At 39.7% G+C, this 17,319-nt stretch overlaps 1 protein-coding gene across 2 annotated transcripts in view; it reads left to right on the top strand.

Moving 5' to 3' along the window:
• The window catches only part of anln (anillin, actin binding protein), a 65,666-nt gene extending 57,998 nt beyond the window's left edge, over positions 1–7,668 (top strand). For both annotated transcript variants that reach the window (XM_063069853.1, XM_063069854.1), the window contains exons 23-24: positions 1,024–1,196; positions 6,248–7,668. In XM_063069853.1, the coding sequence (XP_062925923.1) occupies positions 1,024–1,196; positions 6,248–6,392 (318 nt within the window). In that variant the 3' untranslated portion in view covers positions 6,393–7,668. The remainder of the gene's footprint in view (positions 1–1,023; positions 1,197–6,247) is intronic.
• Positions 7,669–17,319: the final 9,651 nt, after the last annotated feature.

Here is a 17,319-nt window from a genome sequence, read left to right as displayed (position 1 = left end):
TTGACCTTTTGTTTCCATTTACTCTAATCCTATTGTTTCCCTTCAACCTGAATGCTGTTAATTTCTTCTTCATACCCAATTTTCATTTGTCTTTTACTGTTACATTATTTGTTTTGAAAAGACCAATGCAAAATACACAGTCAAATTATCGTTATGCTCTCTTTCCATAAGATTATTTTTGGATCTAAACAACCCTTTGACTAATCTTTTTCATTTACTATAATCAAAAAGTTGGTCTTGCCTTGCATGTCTCCTGCATATTTTTTCTCATGTCTTTGTCCTTGATATTTTCTTACTTAGCTCTGCTCTAACTTGATTTCTTAATAGGAGCCTGACATTTGTTGAAAGCTTTTCCCTCTGTTTATTTCATTATCAATAGATTTAATTATCTGGACCCTCGACCTTTTGATGCCTTTTTGCTCTTGCAGCAAGAACTCTCTTCTTAAAGGCTCTCCATTGAGTATTTAGTACTTTCCCTTTAATTCCAGATCACCAAGACCCTTTTCACCTTGCTGACATTATCACGTTTAGTGTTTTGCTATTGATTGCACTTTGACTCTCAAGTTCTACTTTAAAATTAACATTTTCAGGCATTAACATCAATTCTAGCTTTTCAAGTAGATAGTCGATTAAGTTTGAGTATTCAGGTACCTAATAACTGAAATTGATGGGGGGGGGCGGTGCGGAAACACAAGAGTCTGGATTGGTTAAGGATTGCATTTGTATGTGCCCAACACAATGAATCATCCCCACTGTATTGTAGTGTGCAATAAAAACAACAAGGTAATTTTGAAGAAGTAAAACATGGTGTACAAATGGAAATTACACAAGAAACTTCATTTTTCTTTGAAATTAAAAATCTATATTTAAAATTATTTTTTAGTATTAATGTTTTATAATATTGAGAAGTGTGATTTAACTTTCTGTTCTATGAAATCTTTTATCTTATGAACTTGGCAGATTTTTATTTAATGCTAATGTGTACAAATCGGTATGATTAAACAACACCTTATTTTATTGCAGAATCCACTTGGCCGTATAAACTTGGCTAATTGTACTAGCAGAAGAATAGAGCCAGCTAACCGTGAGTTCTGTGCTCGACCACACACATTTGAACTTATCACTGCAAGACCTCAGCGAGAAGATGATCGAGAAACACTTGTTAGCCGATGCAAGAACACTCTCTGTGTCACCAAGTGAGCAATAGGATCAATTACTTTGAACTAAGTTCTTTGAAAAAACATCTGTGTCTTGATAAACAATCACTCTGTACATTACATTATCCCGATGATAACCAGGTTTCAAAAGTTTAATTAAGGACAGATTGCCAAAACTTGCTTTGTTTTTCCTGTGATTTGGAAACTGAGTGGTGATCTAATTAAAGTCTTTATTAAGATGAAGGAAAATGGGGAGACTGCACTTCAGTTTTTGGAATGATCTTCACAGTTGCAGCAGCCAGAGCAGCAGAGGGGATGAACCAGCAACATTTCAGAGTTTATCCTGATTGCCTAATTGTGTGGCAACTCAGCCAATAAAAGGAAGGTAGGGTAAGGTGGGCCAGTGTAGGAGTAGGGAACTGAGGCTTTGACTCAAAGCTTCAGCAAAAAGGCACAGATAAGTAGCAGGTAAGAATCAAGTTATGTTTTTCGTGTTGATCTGAGACCTTTGACTTATTGTAGATAAAATGGAAGTCAAACTATTATACAAGATGAGGAATGTTCCTCCTGCAAGATGTGGGAAGTCAGGGAACTTTGCATTCTCTCTGATGACTGCATCTGTGGGAAATGCACCCAGCTCTTGACAAACTAGGTGAAGAAACTGAAGATGCATGAGGATGTACTTGGATTACTCAGCAGGCTAAGGTTGAAAGTTGAGGTCGTGAGGTGGTTACACCTCAGGTGTAGGCTATTGATGTATGAGTGCCAGGAGAAGTAACGGGAGTAAACACGATGATGCTAGATTCCCTTGTGGTCATTCCCCACAGTAGCAAAGTTCAAAGTACATTTATTATCAAAGTATGTATACAACCATGAGATTTGTCTTCTCGCAGATAGACACAAAAAAGACACAATTGTGCCCACTTAAAGAAAACATCAAATACCCTACGCATGAAAAAAGAACAAATAGCGCTAACAGGAAAAAGCAAACAAAAAACACACAGAATATTACACATCAAGCCATGGAATCCCTGAAACGGTCCAGGAGTGACAGCCACCGAGTTATTTCACTCTAGCGCTGTGTTAGTGACTGCAAGGCACAGCTGTAGAGATAGTTTTGTGTCAAATTGTCTCAATCAAATCACACAAATAGCAAAAAAGAGTAACCAGAAGTACGTGGAACATGAACTTCAGAGTCCACCAAAAGACAGTCCACAGCCACAAAGTACATTCGGCGTTGAGGACATAAAACATCGAACCGTGAAGTCCCCTGTAAAAGAGCCCCACAGCCACGAGCCATGATCGAACCTTGTACTGTGAGGCCAAGACTGCCTCACCTCCTCCGACAGCAGCAAGAGGGAGACCAGTCAAACACAGGCAAATGCCTCTGAACAAGCTCCCGCCCTTGTCAATTTCAATCTTGATCGACTCTTTAATCGGCGAGGAATAATGAAAGCGACGATAGGTTCATGTTCTGCCATTAGGAAGCAATGGCTGCACACTCCGGTCTGAACCTCCCCAAATCCCCCAGGAGATGGCAAAAGTGCCAGGTTGCTCAGTCAGTCCAAAAATACATAATGAAAATCGAAATTACAGGCTGCAGTCGTTCACAGTTCAGGGGAAGAAACATATTTAAAAGAAATAGTTTTTCTGAGCTGTCTGCAGGATGTCGTCATTGGTCACATTGGTTGCTGGTGGCATCTTGAAGATGTATCCTTTTGGATACTGTTGGGAGGGATGACCTTTCAAAAGCCAGGTTAGTGGCATTGTGCCTGGCTTTGAGGCTAAGGTGGGAAGGATGAAATCGGGCAAGGACAGCCACTCATTAGTAAAGGGTACAGACAAGGGTTTGTGTGGATACAGTCAAACTCCAGGATGGTATGTTGCCTCCCAGATACCAGGATCAAGGATGCCTCACAATGGGTTCAGGGCATTCTGAGAGTGGAGGGTGAGCAGGACCAGGGTTGATGTCCTGCAAATGGACCAGAATTTCCAGGGTTGTAATTTCAGGATTACTATCTGAGCCGTGTGCTAGTGAGATGAGAAATGGATACAGAGTGCAATTCAACTCATGGCTAAGGATGCATTGTCAAAGGGAGGACTTCAGACTTATCACTCTTCCGGGGCAGGTGGGACATATACAAACAGACTGTGTGTGTCTGAACTGGAGGGGAAACAATATCCTCACTGGGAGGTTTGCTAGTTCTACTCAGGGGGGTGATGGAAATGGGAACCAAAGCAGGGCAACAAGTGGTAGGTTTGAGGAGAAGTAAGATGGTATGGCAAGCAAGACTGTGAAAGGAAGGATAGCAAGAGATAGGCTGATAAACCTGGTGGGACTAATGGGCTGAAATGTGTTTATTTCAGCATTAAGAATATTATAGGATATTTATTTCATTAAGGAGGATGAACGGAGCCTGGATTAGTACATAGAATTACAATATTGTTGCCTTTACAGAGACCTGGTTACATGAGGGACTGGCAGCTCAAGGTTCCTGGGTTTTGTTGCTTTAGATGTGATGGTGGCGAGATGAGGTTAAAGAGATAGAGGTCACAGCAGTACTCAAGAGGACACACTGGAACGCTCATCACAGAGGCAATTTGGGTGGAGCCCCGAAATAAAAAAAGGTGCAATTACATGGAGGGAAGATACTATATGTTCCTCAATAGCCACTGAGAGGTGGAGGAACAGATTTGCAGACAAGTTATAGAAAGGTGTAAGAACAACACGATTGTTGTGGTGTGGTTCCTTATTATAAGAGGCTTAGATGGAGTGTGATTTCTTCAGTGCATTCAAGAGGGGTTTTTGAACAGTGTGTGGAGAGTCCAACTAGAGAAGAAAACAACCTGGACCTGGTTTTGGGAAATGATCCAGGCCAGGTGATAGTAGGTGAACATTTTAGGAACGGTGACCACAATGCATTTTAAGATGTCATGAGTATGGATCTTGCAGAAAAGTATGAGACTGGGAGAGGTCAAATTACGACAGGTAAGCTGGGAGCTAATGGGCATTGATTGGAAGCAGCTGCTATTCGACAAGTACATATCTGACATATAGGAGATATTTTAAAGACCAGCTGATCAGAGTTCAGGGTTGGCAGTTTCTAGTAAGAATTAAGGACAAGGGTAGGAAGATAAGGGAACATTGGATGACTCAAGGGAAGTAAAAAGAAGCATGTGTAACATTTAGAAAACTATAAATAAAATGATATCGGACCATTGTAGTGCTGAAGCAGGCGATTAAGGCCAAAAGGGACCATGGAATATCCTTGGCAAGCAGGATAAAAGGGCATTTTACACTTGTATTAAGAAAAAGAGGTTAACTAAAGAGCGGGTGAAAGGAGGGAATTTGTGCTTGCAGTTGGAGCAAGTAGCTGAAGTATTAAATGAGGAGTTTGTCAGTATTAACCAAGAAGGATTTGGAGGATAGTGAAGGCAGATTGCGGCTTGCTAATGTGCTGTGATATTTTTAAATCAAGGAACAGGTAGTGCTGGGTCTTCAAAAGCATTAAGATAGATAAATTCCCAGTGCCTGATGGCACTTATCCCAGAATAGTGAAAGAAGCAAGGAGATTGCTGAGGCTTTGACAAAGCCTCACTAGCACCAGACGAGGTGTTAAAGGTTTGGAGAGTAGCAAAGGTTGTGTCTTTGTTCAAGAATGAAAAAAGGAATAATCCAGATAATGATAAACCAGTGAGCCTCAAGTAAGTGATAAGGAAGCTGTTGAAGAGGATTATGAGGTATAGGGTTTATGCACGTTTGAAAAGGCCTGGCCTGCTTAGGTCATGCCAACATAGCTTTATGCAAGGCAGGTTATGCCTTGACAAAGCTGCTTGATAAGTGTAAGGTAATGGGTGTTATGCACCTGGACTTCAGTAAGGCATTTGATAAGGTCCCTCGTGGTAGTTTGATTCTGAAGATAAAGATGCAGGTTTAAATTCAGAACTGGTTAGCCCACAGAAATCGAAATGTATGGGTGGAAGGCTGTTACTCTGGCTGGAGGTCTGTGACCAGTGATGTTGCATAAGGATAGGTGCTGGGTATTGTTTATGATATGTATCAATGATTTGCATAAAGTTGTAGATGGATTGATTAGCAAGGTTGTGGGTGGTGGAATTGTGGACAGTGTAAAGGACTAGAAAAGAATGCAGCAGGTTGTAGAATATTTACAGATATGGGCAGAGAAGTGGCCCATGGAGTTTAATACTGGCAAGTGTGAGCTGTTGCACTTTGCGAGGTTAAATGAAAGGAGAAAGTATACAGTTAATGATAGACACTGAAATAGCATTGCAGTACAGAGGGATCTTGACATCCAGATCCATAGTTCACTGAAGGTGGCTACACAAATGGATATGGTGGTAATGGCACAGGCATGCCTGCCTTCATTGGTAGGGATGTTGAGTATAAGTAAGAAAGTCATGCTGCAGCTATATGAAACATTATTCAGACTGCACTTGGAGTATTTTTAGCTGTTCCATTATCGGAAGCATGTGGAAAGGTATAGAAGGGGCTTACCAGGATGCTGCCTAGATTAGAGGGAATGAGCTACAGTACAAGAAAAGGTTGGACAAGCTTGAATTGTTCTCCCTAGAGCATCAGAAACGAAGAGGAGATCTGATGAAGGTTTTTAAAATTGAGAGGCATAGAGAAGATAGACATTCAGAACCCTTTCCTCAGGATAGAAATGTCAAACACCAGAGGGTGTGCTTTGAAAGTAAGAGGGGGTAAGTTATAGATTAGTGAAATTAAGCAGTTTGGAGTTTAAGAGACATTTAGATGGACACATGAATATGGAGGGCTATGAATGACCACAGGAGAAGGGCATTTAGGATAAATTGGCATCAAGATTGGCACAACATTGGGCTGAAACGCCTGTTCAGTGGTGTACTGCTCTTTGATTTTGGAGGTGAATGAGACTACATGTAGACAGAGAAATTTGAAAACTGACTAGAAACAATGAAGACCAAGCTTAAAATTAGTGTAATTCAAATGAATTTATTGTTTATTCATTATAATAGATATAATGTGCATTTTAAATGGTACCCTAGCATTCTAAGCAATCTTAAAAATTTTTTTCCCCCCTTTCCAGAAATTGGCTATCTGCTGATACCAAGGAGGAACGCAATCTCTGGATGCAGAAACTGAACAGAGCTCTAATTGATCTGCGGACCTGGCAACCAGGTGCCTGCTATTCACCTCATATCCTGTTAAAAGAGGTTGAAGACAGTTGTTAACCAGGTTTATATATGATTTAATTTAATCCTGCAATGGAATGAGTACTGAACAAGTGCAAATATGTGATGACACTTTGTATGTTATGTTACTGAATAATCAGGCACAGGCAAAAAATGTGTCTGCCGAGAATGTTTTTTTTACAGCAAACCAGTACAGATTAATCCCGCAGTAACTTTTATTAGGTGAAAGAGGAAAGACAGTAAATCATTTTGGGGATTGAAAAAATGCCCTATACCTCTTGAAAACTTGATCATATTTGCAAAAGTTATATCTGCAAAGTGGGTGTTTGCTTATACAGTTTGGCTTTGAGATTACTTTTTAAGAAACTACACAGAGCAAATATTTGATGATAAATTGAGATGGAGTTATAAACCAAAACAATTGAATATATATGGATTATTAATTGTGCTGCTGCTCTTCATCAGCCAATGCTTGTTTTGGATAGGTCTTACCCTAACCCCTCCTGCATGGGGAACACTTCCCCACTTATTAGTCCATTCAAGAGCTAGCAAAGTTTACACACAAGGTCTGTTTGTGCTGTTAAGCCTTATAAGGCTGTTGACCTGGCCCCAGGATTGATTCCAGAAAATGTTAAGTTCAAATATACAAACACATGTTTGTGTAGACTGCATTTTGATGCACTAGAGATACCAGAATACACTATGCAATAATTTTAAATGTCTTTCTAATTATGCTGCTATGTATTACCTGCTTTATGCTTGCAGGCTGTGACATTTAACTTTAGCAAATATAAAGACTTTAATATGAGTCAACTTAAAAGGAATTGGATGGACTTTTTTTGGGAAGTTGGATTAAATTCCAACAGTTATGTTTATTTTGAACATCATTGTCAATTTTTTAATCTAATTTTTGAAAATATGTCCTTGTCTGTTTTTTACTTTTTTGCCTCTAATTAAGCTATTTTGTACAATAACGTGAACTCCAGTGGTAAGAATTTTAAGTTGGATAATTCTTGATTATGCTGATAACTAACATTAAAAATTTTGAACCCAAATATGTGATGCCATCAAAGAATGTGTCAAATTGTTCACAGTTATTGTTCCATACATTTTCACAAATTAAACAGATGTACCAAATAATTATTGTAATCTCACACTAATGTGTACTAAGTGGAAAAATGTACTTTATATATATATATATTCTTTTGTCCTTCATCTTTGTTCTGTGTCTTTAAGTGTGCTATTTTATTTGGTTCCTTTAAATGTATTATTATAAAACATTCTTACGCAAGTTGTCTAAAATAAAGTGCTTTAAAATGGAAAACTACTTCAAATGTATACTCATGTATTAATTAAACTTCAATGCTTGTAATTATACTACACTCAACAATTCATACAGAAATGGGCGATGTGAAGTGTTGAAATACAGCATGTTTGAGAGCACCAATAACTTTGAATAGAAGGCACAGTGGCACTGCAGGTAGTGCCTCTTTCTCACAGGTCCAGCAACATGGGTTTGATTCTTACATTCAACACAGTCTGGAGTTTGTTCTCTGTTATCATGTGGGTATGCTCCCATATATCAACAAAGTGTTGATTGGAAGGTTAATTGGCAACTGTAAACTATCTGTGGTGGCAAAATTTGTAGAGTATTATTGGACTGTGTATGAGGAAAAACAAGTTGAGCAGGGAAATAGAACACATGACACTACAATACAAGAAAAGGCACTTTGACTCACAATGTTATGCTGAACTAATTAAATTAGCTATCAAATGCCCAACTAAATTAATCTCTTCTGCCTACATAATGTCCATATCTGTCAATTTTCTGCACATTCATGTGCCTATCTAAGAGCCTCTTCAATGCCTCTCTTGCATTTGTCTCCATCACCACAGGTACCTAGCACTTTCTGTGTGTATTAAAAAAATTACCCTGTTTATTTCTCTTGAACTTTCTCCATTTCATCTTAGATGCATGTCCTCTGGAATTAGATGTTTCTCCTCTGGGGATAAAGGTAGTGTATACCTATGCCTCTTGTAATCTTAAAAATCTCTATCTTATTTCCCCTCAGCCTTCACTGCTCCAGAGATAAAAACAAAGTTTGTCCTGTCTCCAAATGGGATTGATAAATATGCCGCGTGAGCTGGCATAAATTTAATGCTTTAAATGGTCTGTTCAGCAATGAAATATGAAAATTGTCAAATCTTCATAGACTGGTTTGCTTGAATAATATCTGAATTAGTTCTAAATTAATTGCCATGACTAGTTAATAACTAGTCTAGCAACTTGAAGTGGAGGGAGGAAGGAATCTTACCATTTAAAATTTATGGATATTCTGAATTTTGTTCCAAGTAATGAAGTAACTTTTAATTACAGTTACTATTGTAAATTAGAAAATGTTAATGCAATAAACACCAGATTTATTTATCCCACTTCTAACAAAATGGGATAAATAAATCTAATAAAGCAGAGAATATAAAAGGCATATGCATGGCATATAATCAATGTATGCCCTGAACACGGAGTTCCTATAGTACTGCACTGCTCTAGTCATGTTGTCATCTTGCATCTCCATTCTTAACAGCTTCACTTCCATTCAGCTGTTCCATCCCTACCAGTACCTAGAAATGTGGATTCACAAACTGTTTGGACTTTTAAATTTTCATCTTCTAATCATTGATGAGCAGATCAGTCACTGTTTTAGTCAGATTGTCTAAGATTCATATCTCATGGTCTAGTTCCTGGCATTCATTTTATCAATGTTTTTTCTTTCTATATAAATTTAATTTTAGGAGGTAATCTGACACTGGTTACAATTAAGAATGCAAATTAGTTAAATAAAATTGCAGTTAATTGAATTATGATTTCACAGCTAGACCTATATTTAAGAATCTGTTTCTCCTTTAATACTAACTTTCATTCTTCAATATTTCCTATGGCAACTGATATTTAGTTCTGTCAATTTCTTCTTATTTATGAGCATTTGGAGAGACATAATCTGATTAGGGATAGTCAGCATGGCTTTGTCAAGGGTGGGTCGTGCCTTACAAGCCTGACTGAATTTTTTGAGGAAGTAACAAAACATATTGATGAAGGTATGTAGTGTATATGTATTTCAATAAGGCATTTGATATTGATAAGGTTCCCCATGACAGGCTCCTTTAGAAAGTAAGGAGACATGGGATACAAGGAGACCTTGCTTTGTGGATCCAGAATTGGCTTGCCCTCAGAAGGCAAAGGATGGTTTTAGAGGGTTCGTATTCTACATGGAGGTCGGTGACCAGTGGTGTTCTAAAGGGATCTGTTGTGGGACCCCTTCTCTTTGTGATTTTTATAAATGACCTGGATGAAGAAGTAGAAGGGTGGGTTAGTAAGTTTGCTGATGACCCAAAGGTTGGGGGTGTTGTGAATAGTGTGTTGGGTTGTCAAAGGTTACAGTGTGACAGGGATAGGATGGTGGACTGGGCTGAGAAATGGCAGATGGACTTCAACCCAGATAAGTGTGAAGTGGTTTATTTTGGTAGGTCAAATTTGAAGACAGAATATAATATTAATGGTAAGACTCTTAGCGGTGTGGAGGATCTGAGGAATCTTGGGGTCCGTGTCCACAGGGCACTAAAAGCTGCTGCACAGGTTGATGGTATTGTTAATAAGGTGTATGGTATGTTGGCATTCATCAACCATGGGATTGAGTTCAAGAATGGTGAGGTAATGTTACTGCTATATAAGACCTTGGTCAGACCCCACTTAAAGTACTGTGTTCAGTTCTGGTCACCTCATTACTGGAAGGATATGGATACTACAGAGAGAGTGCAGAGGAGATTTACAAAGTTGTTGCCTGGATTGGAGGGCATAGATTATGGGAATAGTTTGAGTGAACCTAGCCTTTTCTCCTTGGAGTGATGGAGAATGAGAGGTGACCTGATAGAGTTGTCTGAGATGATGAGGGGTATTGGGCGTGTGGATAGCCAAAGGATTTTTCCCAGGGCTGAAATGGCTAACACTTTACTTTACTTTACTTTGTTGTGGCCAAACAATTGATACTAGAGCGTACAATCATCACAGCGATATTTGATTCTGCGCTTCACACTCCCTGGAATACAAATCGATAGTAAATAGTAAAAATTTAAATTATAAATCATAAATAGAAAATAGAAAAGGGAAAGTAAGGTAGTGCAAAAACCAAGAGGCAGGTCTGGATATTTGGAGGGTACGGCCCAGATCCGGGTCAGGATCCGTTCAGCAGTAACTTATCACAGTTGGAAAGAAGCTGTTCCCAAATCTGGCCGTATGAGTCTTCAAGCTCCTGAGCCTTCTCCTGGCGGGAAGGGGGACGAAAAGTGTGTTGGCTGGGTGGGTCGTGTCCTTGATTATCCTGGCGGCACTGCTCCGACAGCGTGACGTGTAAAGTGAGTCCACGGACGGAAGATTGGTTTGTGTGATGTGCTGGGTTGTGTTCATGATCTTCTGCAGCTTCTTCCGGTCTTGAACAGGACAACTTCCATACCAGGTTGTGATGCACCCTAGAAGAATGCTTTCTATGGTGCATCTATAAAAATTAGTGAGGGTTTTAGGGGACAGGCCAAATTTCTTTAGCTTTCTCAGGAAGTAAAGGCACTGGTGGGCCTTCTTGGCAGTGGACTCTGCTTGGTTGGACCAAGTCAGGTCATTTGTGATATTGACCCCAAGGAACTTAAAGTTTTTGACCTGTTCCACTTGTGCACCACCGATGTAAATGGGGTTGTGCGGTCCGCTACTCCTTCTGAAGTCAACAACCAATTCCTTCGTCTTGCTGACGTTGAGGGATAGGTTATTGTCTTTTCACCATGCCACCAAGTCCTTAATTTCCTCTCTGTACGGGGTATAGTTTTAAGGTACTTGGAAATGGGTACTGAGGGGGTGTCAGGGGTAAGTTTTTCATACAGAGTGGTGGGTGCTGGAATGCACTGCTGGCAGCGGTGGTGGAAGCGGCTACAACAAGGTCTTTTAAGAGCCTCTTAAATAGGTACATGGAGCTTAGGGCTGTGCACTAGGGAAATTCTAGGCAGTTTCTAGAGTAAGTTACATAATCAGCACAACATTGTGTGCTGAAGGGCCTGTAATGTGCTGTAGATTTCTATGTTCCATGTTTCCTCATCAGTATAAAATATAGATTTTTGTGATAAACTGGATACGTGAAAGTTATTTCTTTACAAATAAATGTGAGAGCTGTCAACCAGAGAGGAACATCTGACCTTCGATAGTCCAGTCCACTGCCTCTTGCTTTGAGCTGCTGTCAGCAAAAATTACACAACTGGCAAAGGGTGACCCGAATATGATAATTGGTAGAGAAAGGAAACTTTATTGTGATATTATCCACCCTAGAATGTCTTACAGAGTCCAACATATCGTAACTCAATGCAGATACTTAACAACTCCATCCAATGTCAATGCATCTTATTAAGGATTCTTTCAGTGCTGTCTTTAAGTTTTAAAAAAATAATTGTCCTGTTATCTCTAAGGCTGCTAAAACCATTTTGGATTTTGAGGCTCAAGATTGAATTATCTTCTGTAAATTCCAAGGGGACGGGGTGGTAAAGTGGATTGAAGCACAGCACCAGCTATGATCTTTTAGTGGTGCAAACTTGACTGGCAAGGGAGATGATTCAGCTCTTCAATCTTCTGTCATCACGTTGTCTCTAGTCATCTGACACCTTTGCAGCCATTTTCCATATTGCAAAGGAGACAAAATACCAATAAAAGGGCTCAGCAAGAAAAGACAAACTTGATTTTGTCTTCCTACTGAGAGGAGCTCCATCTGGATCCACTCCAGTTTTATGGTTTCACAGGTGGCTGATGAAGCAAGTAGGTGGATAATTTGTGAATTGATCTACTCCTTCCTTCACTTATGTCACATTCTGCATGCTCCTGATCCATTACCTTGAGGTACTTGTGCCCACACCCCATGCTTGTTCACTCTAAGCAGACTTTAGCTAGAGATTCCCAGACATTAGTGGGAATATTACATTTCTTCAAAGATGCTTTGAGGTCGTTGAATTCTTTCCTCTTTCTATTTGGTAATATGCCACTATGGAGCTCAGAATACAATATATGTTTCAGGAGTCTTCAAACCCAAGCGATGCAGTCCATTAGACTGAGAGGTAAAAGAGCCCCATTGCTAGGGACATTGTCCTGGGAGAGGATACTGATGTTGGTTTGCTTGTGCTGTTGACGAATTTGGAAATCTGGTGGATGTTGCATGGGTAGCATTGTTGATATTTATCCCGTGACAGGTCTGCAGCCAAAGCTGGAGATTAACATTTGAGGAGGCTGGGAGGGGGGGCTGGTGGTCAGGTGGGCAGCTGGAATCGGATCAGAGGTGTGGACCAGATGTGTGGCTGGAACCACCACTCAAAGACGTGAGCCCAGTCTGTGGCTGGGGCTGAATACATGAGCTGAGTGTGGCTGAAGTCTTAACCCAGAAGGTAAGCAAGTGTGCAACCAGACTCGGGCACCAGTGACTGATAGGGGAAGTGAGGAGGGAAGCAGTGGGCAAGGTGTCCAGTGCTGAGTCCATGTGCGTTGGAAGGAATGCATGTTCCTGCAGATCAGCTGCATGTATGCTCATCTTCATTATGAGCATTAATACCAAAGCTGCAGGTCCTGGTCTCCTCTCATTTTGGTCCCCCTTAGATCGAGACCTTGCTCTGTGAAGCCCATGCAATGATATCCTATACGCACAGGAAGCTTCCTCTTCCTGATAATATCTCCTAGAGCCCCGAAATATGCCTTGCATTGATTTCCCAATTGCTCTGTTCTCTAATGCATGGTGTAGAATTGGTTCTTCGTATACTGACGTTCTGTCTCACAGTTTTTGAGCTGCTTCTATTGACAATCCTTGTTGCACATGGCTGTAGTGCCATGAGGAATATGCTATAGTTTTCACACAACATTAGAAGTGCCTTCAAGAGGACAAAAGTGCCCACTATCTATTAAATACAAACTCAAATTTATCTGCTCTAAAGTTTCCCTCTTTGTCCCTCTGGGCTCTGAATTTTATTTTTATTCTGTTGGTTATTTATCAAATATTAATTGCATAAGCCATTAAAATTATTAATTTAATAAAGTAATAGTTGCTATTTTTGCTATTATTTCAGTACATTGCTGTAACTTAGCCAATAAAGACTTTTCAAACTCTAGGAGGTTGGTATATAATTAAAGTACTTGTTTTACCTGCATATTTACTCTCTAATTTTTGTTCAGGGTTTCTCAAATATCCCAGACTACCTATAAATTTAGTCCTTTTAATGTACTTCTTATGCAATTTTATAGAGAAGTATTTTAGGTCCTCATATCATTTATTCTATCTGCCACATTGTCCAATCATTTTACAGAAATAAGATGTAAACTAGTTTTAACATCCTGATGGCTTACTTTCCTTCTGACACTTTGTTTAGTCAACAAATGTGAACATGCTATGCGCATTTTTATAGAACTGATTAGAATATGATTTACAAACGAAATTAATGCTAATAAGATTCTAACATTTTTTTGCTACAAATGTTAAGTGGGATAATGAACACGGAGGGCAATCGATGGTGTCACCTGCCCAATATGTTTGGTTATGAGTTGCCTCAGGCATTTTTATTTTCCGTGAAACACTCATAGACATGCATGTTTCCTTCCAGAAGCTGGCAAATGTAAAATTCTGTTTGTGCTTCTGATTTCAGAACATTTTAGTCCTCTCCCTTTGGAACAGCAGAGTTTAAATTTCCTACCTTCCAGTCCATGTGGACTGATCTGGTACTTAGGGAATTCTGGAACATCAGAACCAAGCCATCCATTATCTTGCTGCATGAAGTCTGGAATGCAAGTCACCAAGGGATTTAGTTAAAAGTTAACAATTAATTATTTCCCTTGCAGGGATTGTCTTAAGCATAAATGTTGCCAGACATTTATTTAAATAGGTTTATTACCATCAGCTGAAAAGGAAAGTGCAATATTTATGAAAAGAGACATGGTGACTTGGAACTGGGTTAGTAACTCAAAGGTAATGACTTGGATTCAGTAAAATCTGCCAATTGTAGGAGGTAGTACATATAGGATAATACTCATATTGAAGTAAAAATTCAGTTGATATTTTTCACATTCTTCAGGGCAAATGATAACACCTACTCCAGCCTGTGTGTTACACAGTTGATGATTAATAGCCTCAGACTAACAAGAAAGGCAATAAATGCTGCCTGCCAGAGTTTCCCTCATTTCTAGAGCAAAATAATAGAACCAGGTTTTCTGCTTTAAGTCACCTTATGTATTATCATTTTAAGTTCTATACCTGGAAATATCTAGCTGAAAATGTGCAGCTTTATCTAAAATTTAAAAAAAAATCAATAAGAAATCCAGCTGGAAAAGTTATCTTTCTTTGAGAGCAGCAGTGTGGTTTATGCAAGAACAAGTTGAAAGATCTAATTATATTTCAATATTTAGACCATAAGACAAAGGAGCAGAAGTCGGTCATTAGGCCCATCGAGTCTGCTCTGCCATTTTATCATGAGCTGATCCATTCTCCCATTTAGTCCCACTCCCCTGCCTTCTCACCATAACCTTTGATGCCCTGGCTACTCAGATACCCATCAATCTCTGCCTTAAATACACCCAATGACTTGGCCTCCACTGCTGCCCGTGACAACAAATTCCATAGATTCACCACCCCCTGACTAAAAAAATTTCTCCGCAATTCTGTTCTGTTGTTGCCCATGCAACAGGCTTGCCCTGTCCACATAGCAGATGAACTCAAAGGAACGGCAGAGACCGATGCAGTTTGGCAGCAGCAGAGTTGTCAGTCAGCACTGAACTCAGTGTAGGACTGGCTTAGGGACACCTGCTCCAGATTTCTCCTTGGGGTTTACTCCTGAAGCCTTCCACTTAAGTGGGTATAGCCACAAGGCAATGGAGGTTTGAGATCTGAGTTTTCCTTCTAGCTGCCAACTATGTCTGAGAAGCCCTATCTGCCTGAAACATCTGGTCTTAAGGTGCCAGTAACTTGCCTTTGTCCCTTGTCCTGTCAATAGAAATGGTTCCGCTGAGCTTACTAGTTAAGCTGCACGTGAAGGCCAGTAGCTGGACTTGGCTGTTAAAGGTTAATTGAGACGCACGCCATTGGGAGAATTTTAATAGACAGTGGGATCTTATCCCCACTAATCACTCCCCCAACCTCTGCCCCACCTTGGCTATGACAATCTGAAGGAACCTCGTGTTACCTACATGCAAAATTACTGCAATTGCAGAGGGGAGCTGGGGTGATAGTAAAGAAACTTGGGAAGTGTATTTGAAATTCTAAATGATTATGCAAAGTGATCTTCATTGGTACTCATTTCAACTGCTTACTTTGAAATGCTAAAACAGAAGGAAAGAAATATTCTAAACAAAAACTTCAAGAGAAATTGATTATTATTTTGTGTTATTTTTCTTATTTGGTTACTAAAACTCTCGGCCCAAATGCCAGGCAGTAAATGTGAAAATCTAATTCCTGCACACCACATGCAAAGAGCTCATGTTGTGCAAAGGTTTCATGGAAGAGATGTTTTCTGCATACATCTAGGTATGTTCAGAAAATTACTGCCTACTTTCTAGGAGCTAATCAGAAACAAAGGAGCTTACAAGCTCTTTCACAGCTGTTTCCAAATTCTTCCACCGGAGGTATGGAATTTCCTCCTTAGTTTTCTTCACTTCTTCTACACCGGCATTACTCATGATTAATTATGAGTAATACAATCTGCCAGTTATTATTAAAAGACCTTGATAGAGTGGATGTGGAGGGAATGTTTCCAATGATGGGAGAGTTGAGGACCAGAGGGTACAGCCTCAGAATAGAAGGGCATCTCTTTAGAACAGAGAAGAGGAATTTCTTTAGCCACGTGGTGGTGAACATTTGGAATTCATTGCCACAGGCATCTGTGAGGCAAATGTCATTAGGTATATTTGAAGCAGAGGTCTAAAGATGTTTGATTAGCAAGGGCATTAAAGGCAGGAGAATGGGGTTGAGAGAGAAAATCAATCAGCCATGATCGAATGGCAGAGCAAACTTAATGGGCTGAATGGCCTAATTCTGCTCCTAGGTCTTATGTCCTTATAATTATGTTCAAACTCTATAAAATGATTATACTTTGAAGTGGACCATTGACACAAAAGCACTAAACGCAAGAGCAGATTTATTAATACCAGCATCGTTACCACTTCAAATCAATTTACAGCATTTTTCACTGTCCTTGCTTCGTATTCTTCTGATTCATAAGCAAGAACTGCACCAGTACCTTGAGTGCTTAGTCAGATGCTCTTGGATAGATTAATGTACATGCTGAGAGTGGTGCCTTTCAGCAAAGATATGGATGGAAGTTTATACAGATAATTGATTTTTCTCATATCAGCCAACAAGTACAATAGATGTTCCAGATAAAATAAATCACCTGGTAGTTAAAACAGTACTAGAGATGAGTGACTCAGTTTTTTTCGCACCCACACAATATGAAGGTCCTATGAATAAAGTTCCAATGGATGATGTTGAGATAATATAGAGAGCCATTTGCTCTTTCACGATTTTCATTCTTTCTCACTAGTTAGAAATATCCAGGACATAGCGTCAACATGTTGCACCAGGAAATCTCTTAATTAGATTTGATTTATTTATTAATCACATGTACATCAAAATCAGTATCATTCCACTGTTCCTGGCTTTAGGGCCCTTCAGATTCAGGTTTGTTTATTACATGTACATGGAAACATATAGTGAAATGCACCATTTGTACTAACAACACACCCAAGGACGTACTGGGGGCAGCCCGCAAGTGTTGACACACTTTCCGACACCAAAATAGCATGGCCACTATGCTCAGCAGTACGACACAGAACATACAAGTTGAGAAACCGCAGCAGCAAAGCAAGTCTGGCTCCTTCCTCCCTCCCACCCATCCATCCCCCATTCACGTG

Source organism: Mobula hypostoma, chromosome 17 (genome assembly GCF_963921235.1).
Source record: "Mobula hypostoma chromosome 17, sMobHyp1.1, whole genome shotgun sequence".
In the NCBI taxonomy this organism is placed as follows: Eukaryota; Metazoa; Chordata; class Chondrichthyes; order Myliobatiformes; family Myliobatidae; genus Mobula; species Mobula hypostoma.
The sequence above is the reverse complement of the archived record's forward strand: the minus strand, read 5'-3'. Positions and strand labels throughout refer to the sequence as shown.